General features: G+C 36.1%; 1 protein-coding gene across 2 annotated transcripts; it reads right to left on the reverse strand.

Moving 5' to 3' along the window:
- Nucleotides 1–14: 14 nt before the first annotated feature.
- LOC107847933 (tyrosine-specific transport system) lies at nucleotides 15–15,032 on the reverse strand. 2 transcript variants are annotated; one of them, XM_016692545.2, is made up of 14 exons: nucleotides 14,536–15,032; nucleotides 10,287–10,327; nucleotides 9,364–9,456; nucleotides 8,888–8,962; nucleotides 8,428–8,477; nucleotides 7,957–8,046; nucleotides 5,512–5,568; nucleotides 4,791–4,860; nucleotides 3,499–3,600; nucleotides 3,367–3,419; nucleotides 2,517–2,667; nucleotides 2,330–2,414; nucleotides 1,743–1,871; nucleotides 15–453 (listed from the first exon to the last, which is right to left on the reverse strand). In XM_016692545.2, the coding sequence occupies exons 1-14, from the start codon at nucleotides 14,822–14,824 to the stop codon at nucleotides 272–274; spliced, it is 1,467 nt and encodes a 488-aa protein (XP_016548031.1). In that variant the 5' UTR covers nucleotides 14,825–15,032; the 3' UTR covers nucleotides 15–271. The 2 variants fall into 2 exon arrangements, with proteins under 2 accessions (XP_016548031.1, XP_016548032.1); XM_016692546.2 differs by having other exon boundaries at nucleotides 1,743–1,790; nucleotides 14,536–15,026.
- Nucleotides 15,033–15,684: the final 652 nt, after the last annotated feature.

The following is a 15,684-nucleotide window of genomic DNA, read 5'->3' on the forward strand; positions in this document are numbered from 1 at the left end:
TATTCAAACAAAAATCAAATAAAATTGACAATGACTTCCTTTCATAATTTCAGTGAATACAACATGATTAGTTCAACCTATGAGAGAGCTTTATTCCAGTGTTGTTTCTATCCACCTGATCATATTCACAACAATTTCACCAGCAGCTACAAACTGTACATCACACACTGCAAATTAAGTAGCACCGGTAGAAACATTCTGCCAAATGTGGTAACTTGAGTCGACACAAGCAGATACAACATAAATATAATCACCTCCATTGTCAACAGCTCTATGTATGTGCAACGTTCTCTACTATTTCTGAAAGAATGACAAATGCTGCACCTCCAAAAACAAGTGAAAGGGTGATCTTTCCTCCAGGAACCAACGGAAGTATGTTGGGAGTTTGAGCTGATTCTGAGTATCTGTCTGACCAGGACATTGCAGCTGGAAGAAGTCCAAAAAGCACCAAAACTACAAAGGAGCAACCACACGAATCAAATTAATTGTTAGTATTGAATAAGCATATAGACGGACGTTGATATTCAGCTGATAGCACACTTAAATTACGTTCCGAAGTGAAGTTAAAATTTCCGGGTCAGCAAAAAAAAGGGTAGCCCAGTGCATGAAGCAACCTGCATTCATGTAGGGTCTTGAGAAGGCCGTACACCAAGGAGGTATTGATGTAATCAGTCTACCCTAATGCCAAGCATCAATGACTGATTCCAAAGTTCGAACCCGTCTATAGCTCACACCGAGACAACTTTACCGTCGCTTCATCGCTCCGCTTCCTAGGTGAATAATAGCTGGGAAAAATAGGTAGGTGCACTAAGCTACTCATCATTTGTGGGTTCAAGGAAAGGCTAGACCACATTAGATCACACAACCTTACCTTGCACTTCCGCAAAAGGTTGCTTCTATGGCTTGAATCCATGACCTAGTCACATGGCAACAATTGTTGCCATTGCGTTAAGGCTCTGCTTCTTCTGGAGAGCAAAAACTCGAAAAAAAAGTTTTTCCAATAGATGCTTCACAGTTTTCTAGTTTCAAATTAAGTATGATTTGATTTCCAGAAGGATGAGGTTCTTTCCAAGAAACTCGCCGTATCTGATAGTATTTTTCCAGTTCTGCACATCAAGCTACTATTGGTGATTGACCTATTTTTGCTTTTTCAATCCTTTTCCCACCCACACCTATATAGACCTCCATCCTCATGGGGTGCACAATATGCAACAAAACTACTTAACTTCATTCCCTGTATCATTACGTTAATCCGATGCAAACAGCATGTGGTAGCATTTGTATATGTTCTTGAGACAACAACATACCCAGTGTAATTGCACGAGTGGGATCTCGGGAGGGTAGAGTATATGCAGACCTTACTTCTACTTTTGGGAGGTAGAGATATTGTTTCTGACAGACCCTAGGCTCGAGAGGAGAATGTAAATTCTATTGATTTTGAATTAGTTGTCTAATATAGTAGATATCTTCTTCTTTTCTTTAATGTACTTCATGCTATGGTGCTCAGACTCTTAAAAAATATTGTTGGGCGAGTGTAAGATCACTCCAAAAATATTGTTGGTCCCAGCAACTTAGACATCATGACACTTTGTACACCATTTCTCTCTTGGTTGTACATATATTATTCTCCAACTAGTAAAAGAAAGTTATAATGTAGCTAAGTTTTCTTTCTGTTGTACATATTATTTTCCAACTGCCCGGCTACAGTAAAAGAAAGTTATAATGTAGCTAAGTCTCCATACCTCCATAGGTTCCAGCAAAATCCAACGCCTTGAAGAATATTTCTGGATCTAGCAATGAAAGTATCAGCGGAGGAACCAAAGTAAGTAAGTACGGCAGAGGTCTGTTAGGACCTGATGGGAGTTTCAGCACTGCCAACAGGTTCAATAACAAAAGTAAAGCATAAGTTAGACCTCATAAAGAGTGCTAAAATTAAGACTTAATACAGTGAAGCATAAGTTAGACCTCATAAAGAGTGCTAAAATTAAGACTTAATACAGTGGTCAAACCCGCCTATAGAGGTTACATAATATAGCGAAAACTACAAGATAATAGTGTTGCTAGTGGAATTAGCTCAAAAACATCTATGAAACGGTAATAAGGAATATATAGTTTTTGAGACATAATTTTGTTCCTCGACTCCACAAAGAGAAGCAAAAAGGGAGGGAATAAAACTCGGTAAAATGAGCTGTCCCATAAATAGTGATCAAAAATTTCATGCAAGACAATCATTCACAACTATACTAACTGCATCCAAAGTTTCGCTAATGAGAGGTCTTGAAAATTTACATGTTCATGGATTGGATAGTTAGATAGCTAAGTCACTCACAGTCAGCAAGAAAGTCTGCGAGGCCCAAGACAAATCCGATATAGGAAGTAGCAATTGCCAGAAGTGAAAAGATATCAACTATTGGCTGCAAACACAATGTTTATATAAGAGGTGAAAAACTCAGTACCTGTTTATTTTACTTAATTTCAATAAAGAAATATAGTAGATCATCGAAATAAGTGCCAACCCCGACGATTCCATTAGTAGACCGCAATAGCTGTAATGGATCTGCAATCTTGTCTGCTTCAGTTCCAAAAGTTGTGATTGTTCCTAAAATGACTCCATCCCAAACAAGAAACAGCGCAAGGGGAATTGCTGTCCCAAAAACTATAGCGCTCCTACGGTACCATAACAATCAATTTATTTAGAACATAGCAGTAGCCAACTATATAGTACTACATGAAATACTGATAGGACGTAAATAAATAGTTAATAATAATTAACACACCTAAGCTATCAGTTTTTCGCGAGTTTCATACCTCAAATCTCTATTGTTCCCTTTACCTACATAAATTATCACTCCCTTTGTATTAAAACACGTCGATGCTAAGTTGGCCAAATATTTGTTCTCAATCGACAACAGGCGTGTGTAGGCCAACTTAGCATCAAGGTGTGTTTTAATACAAAGAGAGCTACACTTGAGGTATGAACCTCGCGAAAAGGTGATAGTTTAGGTGTGTGTTTTAATTATTAACTCTTAAATAAAGCATAGATGGACTGAGTGAAGCAGCCTATACAAAGGACACTGACCATATTTTCAGAAAAATGTTGTGGATGGTTTCTTCTAGCAATACAACAACAACAATAAACCCAGTGTATTCCCACAAAGTGGGGGCTTCTAGCAATGAAGATTTAAATATAAGTCAAATTATTTCCTTAGTTTTGGCATCCAGTCAAATGCATCATATTAAGTGAAGAGGAAGCAAAGAGTGAAAATCATGTTATTAAATGAACAAGAAATATAGATTCCGAAGTACATAAGGTATGCGAATATATGCTATATGCTGCAGTAATGCAAGCAAGATACTGATAATCACCTTACTTTTGACAGGTCCCCTTCAAGATTTGTGCAGAGAACAGGTACGACATTCTGCGATTGAAAAGCAAGTGATTAACTTAGATGCACAATCCCAGGGCGACTATATGAGTTGATCAGGAACACTTGTTACCTGATAAACAAAAGAAAGTGCGATTATGGGTATACTTTGAGTAACAGCTTCAAAATTAGCTTTCAGAAGAGCCTCCCAATGCAAGTCTCCACTGGCAACAACCTTAAGCGTAAAAGATGAGATATTAAGATTTCTCTCTCAACCATTTCCAGTGCATTACATGAAGCTTGACGCATGTGTTTCCAAGATATAGATTAATATTGGCACAAATTTGCCATTGAATATTTAAATTTGTTATTTGAAACATCACTTGTTTTCTGGTCTTGGCATGATGTATGAGATTATATTAAATCCTTTATCTGTATAGCGTATATAAACATCAAATAACTGGGATCAAGTATAAGCATTAAGAACCGCAAATGCACCAATAATCATCTACCAATGTAATACTCATATGCCTCACGACCTGCCATTAGGAAAACCTGTTGACATGAACATTTACCATCTCATGCAAGTATCTCAATGAACATTCTTTTAATGTGCATTACTTAGAACCTTGGTTTGTTGGTCTTCACGAGATGTATGGGAATGTATTGAATCCTTTTTGTCATGCATATAGCACGTACAAAGGACAAATAAAGCAGACCATATCTATTAAGAAGCTCATCTTAGCCAATAACCATTATTAACATAACGTTCCTATTAAGTGGCCCATTTGAAGTTATCACTTCTTTTACATGTAACACCAGATGTAGCTTCAGGAACTTCCATTAAGCAAACCTGTTGGACGAACCATTTACTAAATCATCCAATATCTCAAATAGAAATTCTATTAATGTCCTTTCGAAGAAATTCATCAGAAAAGGTCTGCACTCATGGAAAGTAAGAAATATCATGTCTATGGCATAAATAACAAGAAACAAAGCTAAGCATCTCCGAGCATTAAAAAGTTCAAATGAATGAAATAATCATCTACCAATCTAATATGCATGTAGTACTATGTGAAGTAATTCACTTTTTTCATATCTACCATTATAATTTTTGGACCCGCCACTGGCCAAACCTGTTGGCAGGAAGCATTTACCATCCCATGCAACATCTAACATTAAAAGTCCCCAGACTCCAGGCCATCTAAATAATTCAGGCGGCAGCTATCCTATGTTGGTGTCACCAATTGAGGCATATATTGGCATGAGTCAGATACGATGGCACCAATTTCAGTGAAATACGAAAATTACTGTCCACAAAGATGAATATCAATACTGCACCCGAAAAGTAAAATGTAAAACAGCTACATTATCCTAAAGATAATAATAGCAGTTTTTTTCTACTGAATCAAGAATGGAAATTACCACAAGAGCTGTGAAAGAAGCGATGATTCCAAACACAAGGACAGCGTTAACTGCTCCAATAGTTCGCTGGCTAAACAAAATTAGAAAATGTGTTACTTTCGCAATTTTCTAAAGATGAAAATCATGTATTGTTTTTCAAAAAGGAAAGGAATTGTTCTTCCATGTGGAAGAGAACAACGATTAGGTTAACTGTGGAGTATAAAATATCCAGGGCACAAGATATTGCTTTGCCATTACTTAGCAACGTTTTACTTTACCAACAGTTGAAAAGAGCAAATCCATTTACATGAAATGAATTTCACACACAATGTGAGTATTTAGTGAAGCAGATGGCATCCTATCTTTGAATAGGGAAGAAAAAGTTGGGGGTTATAACAAGTTTTTCTTCAGATGTTTATATTTCGTTTTACTTTTGATGAGTATAGTTTTTCAGATGTAACAAAGAATTAAGGAGCCATAAAGCACAGAGGAAGGTCACAGAGCAAAGAGTTCAATTTGAAATTAGACCATTCTTCATATGAATATGGAAGCATGTCAGAGCATCTATTTTGTAGACAATTTCCCTCAACCTTCTCTTACAAGATGCACTAAACCTTCATGGATCAAACTATTTTTAAAAGCAAAGCATACTTGTAGTCATTGGTTCTTAACAAGGGGTTACTAATCATGATAATAACAAAAGCGGAACATGAATCAGCAAAAGTGAGAAAACAATGTGAACCTTCCAGCGAAGCAAATCCCTCCAAAAAGCAGTGAAAACAAGGTCGCGGTTTCCCATCTGCAATAATAATGCTTCCATCAACACCTAAAATCATATGAAACAATTTACAATATTCTCCAAGAAGTTGTGAGAAATTAATGGCAAACTTAAGGTGCTTTTAAGTAACACATACAGGAATAACCGAACATCCCAAAGATATCATTTTGACTATTTAGGGAAGAAATAGTAACTCTGCAGGATTATCAGCTGTCTATTGCAAATGAACCTATCTGGAAGTAAATTTCACCATTTACAAAGAAAATCACACTGCAGTGGATGAATGTAAAACTGTTGCATAAAATTTGGACATTTCATCATTTTCCTTCACAGTTCTGATCATGATTGTGTAAAATCAAATAAACACCCAAGACAAAATTCACTTTTAATGCATTTAAACCAAGAGAAAACTTAAATCTGTCAGCAAAGTCTAGATCCTAGATTTGGACATAGCAAAAGGATATGAGTAATTGAATTCATTTTCAAGTAAATCTTTTATTTGCTGATGCTGGCAATTTCTAAAATGCCTGCTCTCAAGTATATTCAGGACTGGCAGGCAGCAATGCAGGTAGAACCTCCAAGACCAAGAAGTAGCATAAGGACATAGTCCACAATGACATCAGGCATCAAACATTTCTCAGGAAGTATAAACTGGAAAGTCAAACTCTTTTAAGTTTTATATGTCCTTTTGCATGTTTATATGTTTTTTGATGTTAGAATGTTGTTTTGTAGCTTTTAGAAGTCAAATGGTCAAAAGGAGGGAAATCTGAAGAACTGTCGGGAAAAGAGACATCCACAGTCATGGATCGAAATACGGGTCGTGGATCACCTCGCGGAAAAGTCCAGAGAGAGTGCAAAAAGCAAAAGGTACTCTGCAGAAGATCAAATACGGAGAGGAATACAAACCATATGTCATATTCACGGTCTGCACATCTGGAGAAGATCAAGCCAACAGGAAGACTTATGGCTGAACCTGCGGACCGTGGATCGTTTTACAATCTACTGATCGTGGATCAATGTAAGGGCCGTGGTGGATGATGTCACCAGTCAGGTTGATCTGTAGAGGATTCTGATTTTGTGGGCTATGAAAAATACTTTTTACAGGATTTTTGTTATGAGTCGTGCATAACATGACCCTAGATAGGAAGGTATGGAGAACGCGAATTAGGTTAGAAAGCTAGTGCATGTGGGGGAGTCGTAGCCAATAGTTAGGAGAGCTTTGGGATAGCGGGCTGGTAGTCTTAGGACTATGTTCAAAGGTTGGAGCTAATAGTAGGAGGGTATGGGGGTGGTGGGTGCCTTTGGTTCGTCAGTGTGGGGTATTACTTTGTGGGTGTCTTATTTTTGTTATTTCTTCTTCTTTCATGCGTTATTACGACTTTGATTATTATTCTTTGTCTTGAGCCAGGGGTTTATCGGAAACAACCTCTCTACTTCCCCGGAGGTAGTGGTATGGACTGCGTACATTTCACCCTCCCCAGACCCCACTATATGGGAATACACTAGGTTTGTTGTTGTAGTCATGCATAATTTGTAGTAATTACATTCTAGTAGTTTGCAGTTTGGAATATTTCTCTCTCTTGTTTGGAAGAATGAAGAACAGGTTCTTTCATCTTCAATTCAATTCAAGGTGAGCATTATGACTTCAATTAATTCTTATTTTTGTTTTACTTCCATCGTGAGTAGCTAAATCCTCTACTGAAGTTGTGAACTCAATGGAGGTGTAAAGTTCATAAAGGTACCATGTGATTGCATGATTTTCAGGAATTCGGATATCAAACTATTTTTTATTTTTTTATTGAATGGTTGGTGGTTGCAAACATCAATATAACTATAATATCTTAGTTTTGCTTGGGAAGGCGGATTAGAATTTGGTGAGAATAGTTTGCATGAACTCAAGACGCTAATCCTTGTTTAATAGATTCTCTTAGGAATAAGTTGAGTTTATATGGCATAAGCAGTTGTTCATATCTAAATAACTAGTACAGATTTGGAAAAATCATATTGAGAAAAGCATGGGGACTGAGTGCATATCTAGAAACCCGATTATCTGTAATTGCATGGAAACCAAGAGCATGCATCCCATTGCAGCAACACAACCTCAGTTTTTTAATCATATGGTCAAATTCAAAGTTATTACTGCAATTTTAGACTTTAGATACAAACAATCTCTTTTCTACTTTCTCGGAACAGAAATCACGCTTCAATCTCGTATTCATCCAATCTGTAGTATTTCTCCCTATCCCCAACGGAATTCGATCTCAACCTTTTGTTGGGTTACTATATTTGCATGCTACCACGTTCATCATATTAGGGTATAATTTTGAGTGTATTAACCATCATCAAATAAAGCATAAAAATACATAACTGATGATTATTATCCAAAATCTTAAGGGAGATTGAACATACAATGGAATCCCGCTGAAGGTTGTCAATATATCTGAAGAACGAGCCACATAAGCAACAAGAAGGGCGTAATGGATGAAAATGTAGGACCAGCTGCCATTAGAAATACAGTTTCATCAGATGGAAAATTATTCAAATAAAATGTTTCAGGGAGTGATACGGATATGAAACTAAGGGACATGTTATTACTGACTGGTTATGTGAGTGTATAACAGATAGAACAGATAAAATTGGAACCTCATAACTAAGAAAACATTGATGGGGGTGAGGGGTTGTAGATCAACTAACGATAGGTTAACATACACCAATCAATCTCATCAAATGTCAATTACTGAACTTTTTTCTTCTTTTTTCTCTTAAAGCAGTTGATAAATCATTGTTGTAACAAGATTTGTGTTCACAGGAAAAAGTTTTGGGATCCAAGCAATAAGGATAACCACTTTTTGCAGCATTAACAAAGTAAGATCAACCTACCAAGCTACTTGCACTCCTGTATTTCCTAGAGTTCTCCTGGCCATTGACACCTGAAATAGTCGTGTCCCATTGAGATAAAAAATGAATGGAATTAGTTGAAAACCAAGCATCTCAGATTAGCATGGCTACCACATCTGAGGAACTGAGGAAACAGCTTCAAATAAAGTCTTAGCGTGATGAGAAGTATAGACGACACTATTTAAATGTTCATAAGAAACTAATGTGAAATAAGACCATCTTTCTAAAACATTTTACATGTAAATAAGATCACCTTTGTTTCCAATTTATCATTGGATGACGACAGATGACATCTGGTTTGAGAGAGGAGGATCTCAGTTTAATATTAAAATATCCAACACGGAAAAGGAAAATGGAAATTCAAATTTCTAAATTTTAATAAAACCATTTACTGAATAAGGAAGAAGGAGAAAATTTATGCTCAGATCAATAAGTATCTTACCAATGACACACCACCTGAACCAAGCACACACATTGTCTTCACATTTACTTCTGCAATAAGTAGTCCAGTCACCACCTACGCCATTTTGGATTTCAAGAATCTTATTAGTGCCAAAAATCAAGGATTGGTTTAGGAGTGGGATGGAGGAAGGTAAAGAGGAATCAGATGTAGCGGTCAGAAATATAAACAATAACATTCTATATGTGGAGGTTATTATATAGAAGAAACCATAGTGGCATCAAGTGAATTAAGTAATCGACTTTTACACTTGAGCCAAGGGATTTCAGAAACAGCCTCTCCACCTTTCCGAGGTGGTGGTTAGGTCTGCATACACTTTACCCTCTCCAGACCTCACTTGTGGGATTTTATTGGGTATGTTGTTGTTGTTGTTGACTTTTACACGTGTGCTGGTTTTCCACAGATTCTTGAGAATGTTGAAAAAAATGACAAAGTAGAAAGAATGCTGAATCATTTACCATATAAATCCAGCACACAATGCAAATTACTGAAGAGGCTAGAAATCCAGATTCCTGTGTGACTGCAGGAATAGCAAGAATACCTGCACCGACCTATTCAAGACACAGAGATGTTAGTTTCCTGCTACTCCTTTCATTCTTGTTAATCAAGAGTAAAGGCATAGTTGACATGATGCCAATTGAGAAAGAATCTGCAATCAGAATATGCTCGTGAATTGTTGATATTCATAGAAGGAAACAATGTACATAGCCAGGAAAAACTAATGTATTCATATTTTGAAATCCGCAACCTCCCCTTTTCATGCACGTCACATTACTTTCTCATACTTCTTTAAGGAAATCAAAATCTTTCACCTTAATCAGGAAAATATATTAAGAAATGAGTGTCCATACAAGGTTGCTTCATTAACTTCCTCATAATTGTAAATACATGGCTTTGAAGTTATACAACAACAACAACAACAACAAACCCAGTGTATTCCCACACAGTGGGGTCTGGAGAGGGTAAAATGTATGCAGTCCATACCACTACCTCCGGAGAAGCAGAAAGGTTGTTTCCGATAGACCCCCGGCTCAAGACAAAGAATCACTGTCAATCAGCAAATGGCTTTGAAGTTATACTAAATCTAACTTAATTAAAGTTTCTGGTATAATAAGACTGGATGGGATGCTATCTTTCAGTAACGTAAATTTGGAGATTTATTGAATATCATGAAAATGATGATGTTCTAAGAAAGGGAAAGCAATTTAGGGACAGATAGACGATCAGTTGTTTCAAAAGCAGCAGAAAGTTGACCGTGCAAAAGTACCAGCTTTGACATGTAACAACCACATAAAATTTCGGATGACGCTATGTGCATACATATAAATAAAGTACATAAGAATGCAGAGTTCACACATTGAGAAAGGGAGAGAAAACGTACAGTGGTGCCAGCAACTAGAAAAATGGCACTGCTGAGACTTCCTGGAGAATTAACAACGAAAGTTAAGCAAATATATAAAACGACAAGATTTCCATTAAAAAAATTCTAAAAGAACTTTGGTTTTACATTTCGGGCATAAAGAGCAGAGTGTTTGGCTTTAATATTAGTCCCAACACCAATACAACTATACCCATAATTTAATTCAACCAAAGTCCTGAAATATTTAAAAACAAAATTTTCCTTAAACAAGTAATCCTACATAACATTTCTTGTATTGTTATTCATACCATTAAAATTCCTACATTATTATTCAGTGCATTAACTATCCATGCATTCAAGTATTTGGGGTCAATATTAAAGGAATGGATTGATAATGATGCTACATCATATTGGAGAGGAGTGGATGAAACAGAAGCTTGCATCCGATATCTTGTGTAGGTTGTATTTATTATGTATTGATGTCTTTATGCTTTGTACTATTTACCTTTATGTTTCTTGTTTAAGATTGATATGTAATATACTGTGTAAGATTGTTGTTGTCACTTTTCCATCTTTTATGTAGTAATATATTGTTTCACTACTGATTTAGTGATTTGAAATGTGAATTAGTAACTTGGAATGTTTTACCACAGGTGTTTTGTTATATTCATTTTGTAAGGACTAACTACTTGTTAACTTTACATAATCTAAATGGGAGGTAAAGGTGACAAAGGTAAGCAAAAAGTTGATCCTACAAAGACAAAAAAAGAAAAAACAACCTCCGCCTTATAGACGACCATTAGATATTCATATATCTGAGGGTCGATTTGATGACGTGCCAGCACGACCCTTTTATTCTAGGTCGTCGCATCATTCAGTTCCTGCTCCTACGCACGTGGGTCATTTCATGGGTCTACAGCGACTCATTCTGCTCCCACCGCCTTCGCATCATTCAGTTCCTGCTCCTACGCATGTGGGTCCACTTCATGGGTCGTCGCATCATTCTCAGACAATCGCTGGCACATACGGTCATCTACCATCGTCTGCAATACCCTCTATTAGTAGTCACCCACGTTCTCACAGTGATTCTACTGGATCTATTGGGTTGACAGATCTTCATCTTAAAGGCACACCATCCGGTGCTTCAGATCCACCCACACCAGTGCATCCACCGGCACTTGTTCCGCTGCCCGGAGATAGAGATGCTTATCGGAGGCGGTATATTATTCCATATAGAGTAGGGTAAGATTTCTAAATATAACAACATTATTCATTTTTCATTTACTAGATTATTATGCTCTATAAAATTAATGTTTGATCTTGTGTTGTAGGTTTTTTCCGGATGATGGAATTGCAAAAATTACGACTAAATGCATTTGTCAGCACTTCAATGGCTATTGGACCAGTTGACAAAAGGTTCCAGAATTTGATAAAAATGAAATGTTTAAAGAATTTTAGGTAAAGATTTAACTTATCGACTACTTAACACATTGTTAGAACAAAAAATTGAATATTAAACTTTTGTTTTTGTTGTAGAAATATTACTAGTGGGATGAAACAAATGACCATGCTATACGAAAGAATTTTCATAGAAGAAGAAGACTCAGAATGAACGATCTGTTGGATTAAGCCAGAACGAAGAGGGTACAACCAGAGTTTATACTCGAACCCATGTGGCAAGATTATCTTCGCTATTGGAATAGCGATGAATACCAAGTGTTGAGTGACAAAGGAAAGAAAGTCAGGGCATCATCCAAGGGTGGCTTTCTACATACTACGGGAGCAGTTAGTCGGATTACCGTGGAGCAAAAAATGGTATGTAACTTTTACAGGTTTAACTGTTTGTTTCTATTTAAATTTTTAATTATTGGAAGATTAATAATTTTATCATATGCAGAAACAAAAATTGGGTAGGAAATACAACAACATGAGGTATTCGAGGCGACCCATGTAAGGAAGAAAAAGAAACCAACTGATGAAGACGTCTGGGTTGAGCCTCGTGCAAAAGCTACCGATGTAAGAATCAAATTTTGTATTTATGAATCTTTTTCTCAAAGTTGATATTATTCAAGTAAAAGTAGTTTCATAACTTTTTGCTATTAATTTTAAATTTACTTTGAATATAGGACAAATATATGCAGTTCATTAATGAGTATGGTAGTACTCAGCCTCCTGAAAATCAGGGTGAAACAATACCTGAAGATGTAGAGGAAGAGTTCTGGAAACAAACTGTGGGTTCTCCGGTTAGATGCCAATACTACGGGTACACAGAAAATGCTTTAGCTAGAATATTAGGTCTTCGTTCGGCGATACATCCTATCCCTCATCAGCTGATAGAGAAACCGTTGATTTACTAAAAAATACGGTTTCTGAACTCACTAAAGAGCTTGCTGCACAGACTGAGAGGGCGAAGCAGAAGGAGGAGGAAACATCATCACAAATCAAAATGATGCAGGCGCAGATCAACTCTTTAATTCGATCTGCAGGGATTTTTCCTCCTTGTCCTGGTGATGCAGTTCGTGCTGCAAAAGGTCTAGGCCCACTAGATGATTATTACACCACAGGGGAGGAATCGATCCTGTGTGTGAGGTTGAGGATGCGGACGACAAAGAGGACGATGAGTCGTAGTTTTTAGACTTTTGTATGTTTTGTAGTTTGGATTTGGAGCCTTGATAAATTTTGTAAATAACTTGATTTTAAATGTTTGTATTGTTATGCTGATTGATTGTTATGATGGTTTGATTGTTACGCTGGTTTGATTGTTATGCTGTTTTTTTTTTTTTAAGATTTCCAGAAAACCGACCACATGTGGTCGGTTTTTCTAGTAATTTTTCTAAAAACCGACCACACGTGGTCGGTTTACTATAATTAATTAAAAAATATTTTATTAAATAAAAAATGTATTTAAATTAATTATTTAATTTTAATAAAACCGACCACATGTGTTGGTTTTGTATTTAAATTAATTAATTAATTTTAAAAAAATGACCATATGTGATCGATTTTGTATTTAAATTAATTAATTAATTAATTTTAATAAAACCAACCACATGTGGTCAGTTTTGTATTTAAATTAATTGCAGTAATTAATTAATTTTAATAAAATCGACCAGATGTGGTCGGTTTTTTTTATAAATTAATTAATTAATTTAAATACAAAACTAGCCACATGTGGTCGGTTTCTTTTGAAAAAATTATTTTTGTTTAAATTTTTTTTTAAAAATAATATTGAATTTTAAATATATATATTTAAAAAAAAAAACGACCACACGTCATCGGTTTTAAAAAAGCTACCACGTTTTTTCCGACGAGTGTTGGTCGGTTTTTTGATCGCAAATGCGGTCAGTTTTTGTGGTCGTTTTTTCTGATTTTTTTTAGTAGTGGAACAAGACAACCACAAGATAATTCTATAAACTCTCTATTCAAAATCATCAACATCACCAAAACACCACAAACAAGAAACTCCAGACACCAACAAAGCACTCTCCCCTACTATTACAAACGAATTCCTACACACTAATCCTTTACCCTAATCCGCATCCTCCACACCGCAACGCCAGTTAATGGGAGTACTAAATACATACTACTAAATGTAGAACCCAATTACTAAGGTCAATGTACTACAATTCAAACCCTACAAAGTTCAAATCTTGGATTTATCTATGGTGATCAAACAAATATGGTCAAGCCTGATTCGTGGGTGTTTGGATGGGCTTATAGCTTTTGACCTATAAGCCAAAAGTCTAAGTTAGTAATTCTAACTTATGGCTTTTGACTTACTTTTGCCTTTTTAGCTTGAAAACAAGTGCTGAAAAGCACCTTTTTATCTTTCCCAAACACGATAAAAGTGCTTAAATTATTTTAACTTCTAAACTGTTAGAAATCGGGCAGAAATAAAGTAAACCACAAGCAGAAAGAAAACAAAACACACAGATTTACGTGAAAATCCTTGTAAAAAAAATCACGATCAGAGAGGCAGAGGAGGTTTCACTATGAAAGGAGAGAAGTACAATGTGGAGCGACGTAATTTCTGAAAAATTAAAATAGACCCACTAATTGCACTTATATAATATATGCATACAAATAATTCCTAGGTCAAAAAACATAAAGATCTGGCTTGACCTATTCTACCACCACATACCCCATTAAAAAACACTAATATGGGTCGCACCGCAAAATTTTCTGGACCGAATCAACCAAAATTCGTGCCATAACTCTAACATGAACTTAGAATAAGTCAATCCAAACGGGCTCGAAAAGAGTGAAATACCTGGTTCTCTCTTCAAAGTTGCTTGATTGAGGTTAGAAAATAGTCTTTCAAATTCATAAACTTGTTCCCTGCTATCCACTTTTCCTTTAATTTCTTCATTTTTTAGTTCACTTGACTGTCTTTGAGCACAGCACTTGAACAAAGTTACTGACTTTGAAGTCTGAAAACAGCATTTAGAAGAAATCTTAGTGGGCACTAAACGCGAATTTGAAGAAAATCTATGAAATGGGGCTTTAGTATAAGGAATTGGAAGCTTGACATGAAGTGAAACAGAAGAAGATATGGCCATTTTGGCGTGTGGGTTGGAGGCAGGGGGGAGTTGTTCTTGATTTTTCTTCTTGTTTTCTTGGTTTTTTGTGTTCTACCGTTGCGTCTTTCTGTCAGGTAGGTCTATCTGGCTGTGTGTTGGTTGGGTGAGAACAAAATGTAAACAAAGGTGATGTGGAATTTTGTTTTCAATGTTTGGGTGGAAGGTTTCTATTGTATCTTGTTCTTTTACTACCTTCTTAAAATTATTGTATCTTGAGTTGATTTATATCAAAATCAGTCTCTCTATTTTACCTTTTAGGTACTGGTAGCATATGTTGAACAGGAGATTTATTGAAAATAGTTTCATCTCATGTGTGAGATAGTAGTATAAATTATGTATACTTACTTTTCAAACCCCACTTACACTTTATTTGTTTGCACATAATGAAGGTATGAATCTAAATAATTCAGACTTCAGATCATTAAGTGCATTTGTTTTTCATTAAGATTTTGGCTCTTAATAGGTCTGAATATATCTTAATCATTTATATCTTGAACTAAGTCTTAATTATTAAGTGGTATTCACCACCACTCTATCAATAATCATCAGTCACCACCACTAACCACCTCTGTCACTACCACAATTGTCAGCCACCAACCACCTCCATCATTCACAATCATAATTGCTACTAACCGTTATTTTTAGCCGTTATCATATCTACCACCTCCATTATTTTAATTATATTCGTCTCTATCACCACTGTCAACGCCAACGTCAATGCCAACACCATCATCAACCACTACCGATCAATCCCAACTAATTAACCAACTCATCTATCACAACTAGCGTCACTGCTAACTACCATTAACACATCATCAACATCCACACATTCTTCGGCC

Source organism: Capsicum annuum, chromosome 11 (assembly GCF_002878395.1).
Source record: "Capsicum annuum cultivar UCD-10X-F1 chromosome 11, UCD10Xv1.1, whole genome shotgun sequence".
Lineage (NCBI taxonomy): Eukaryota > Viridiplantae > Streptophyta > Magnoliopsida > Solanales > Solanaceae > Capsicum > Capsicum annuum.

Coding starts and splice junctions, on each gene's coding strand:
- LOC107847933 (XM_016692545.2), bottom strand. CDS start 14,824: ATGGCCATATCTTCTTCTGTTTCACTTCATGTCAAGCTTCCAATTCCT. Junction 3,601..4,790: donor CTTCTTTCACAGCTCTTGTG/GTAATTTCCATT, acceptor TTTACGCTTAAG/GTTGTTGCCAGTGGAGACTT. Junction 2,415..2,516: donor CTACTAATGGAATCGTCGGG/GTTGGCACTTAT, acceptor TTGTGTTTGCAG/CCAATAGTTGATATCTTTTC.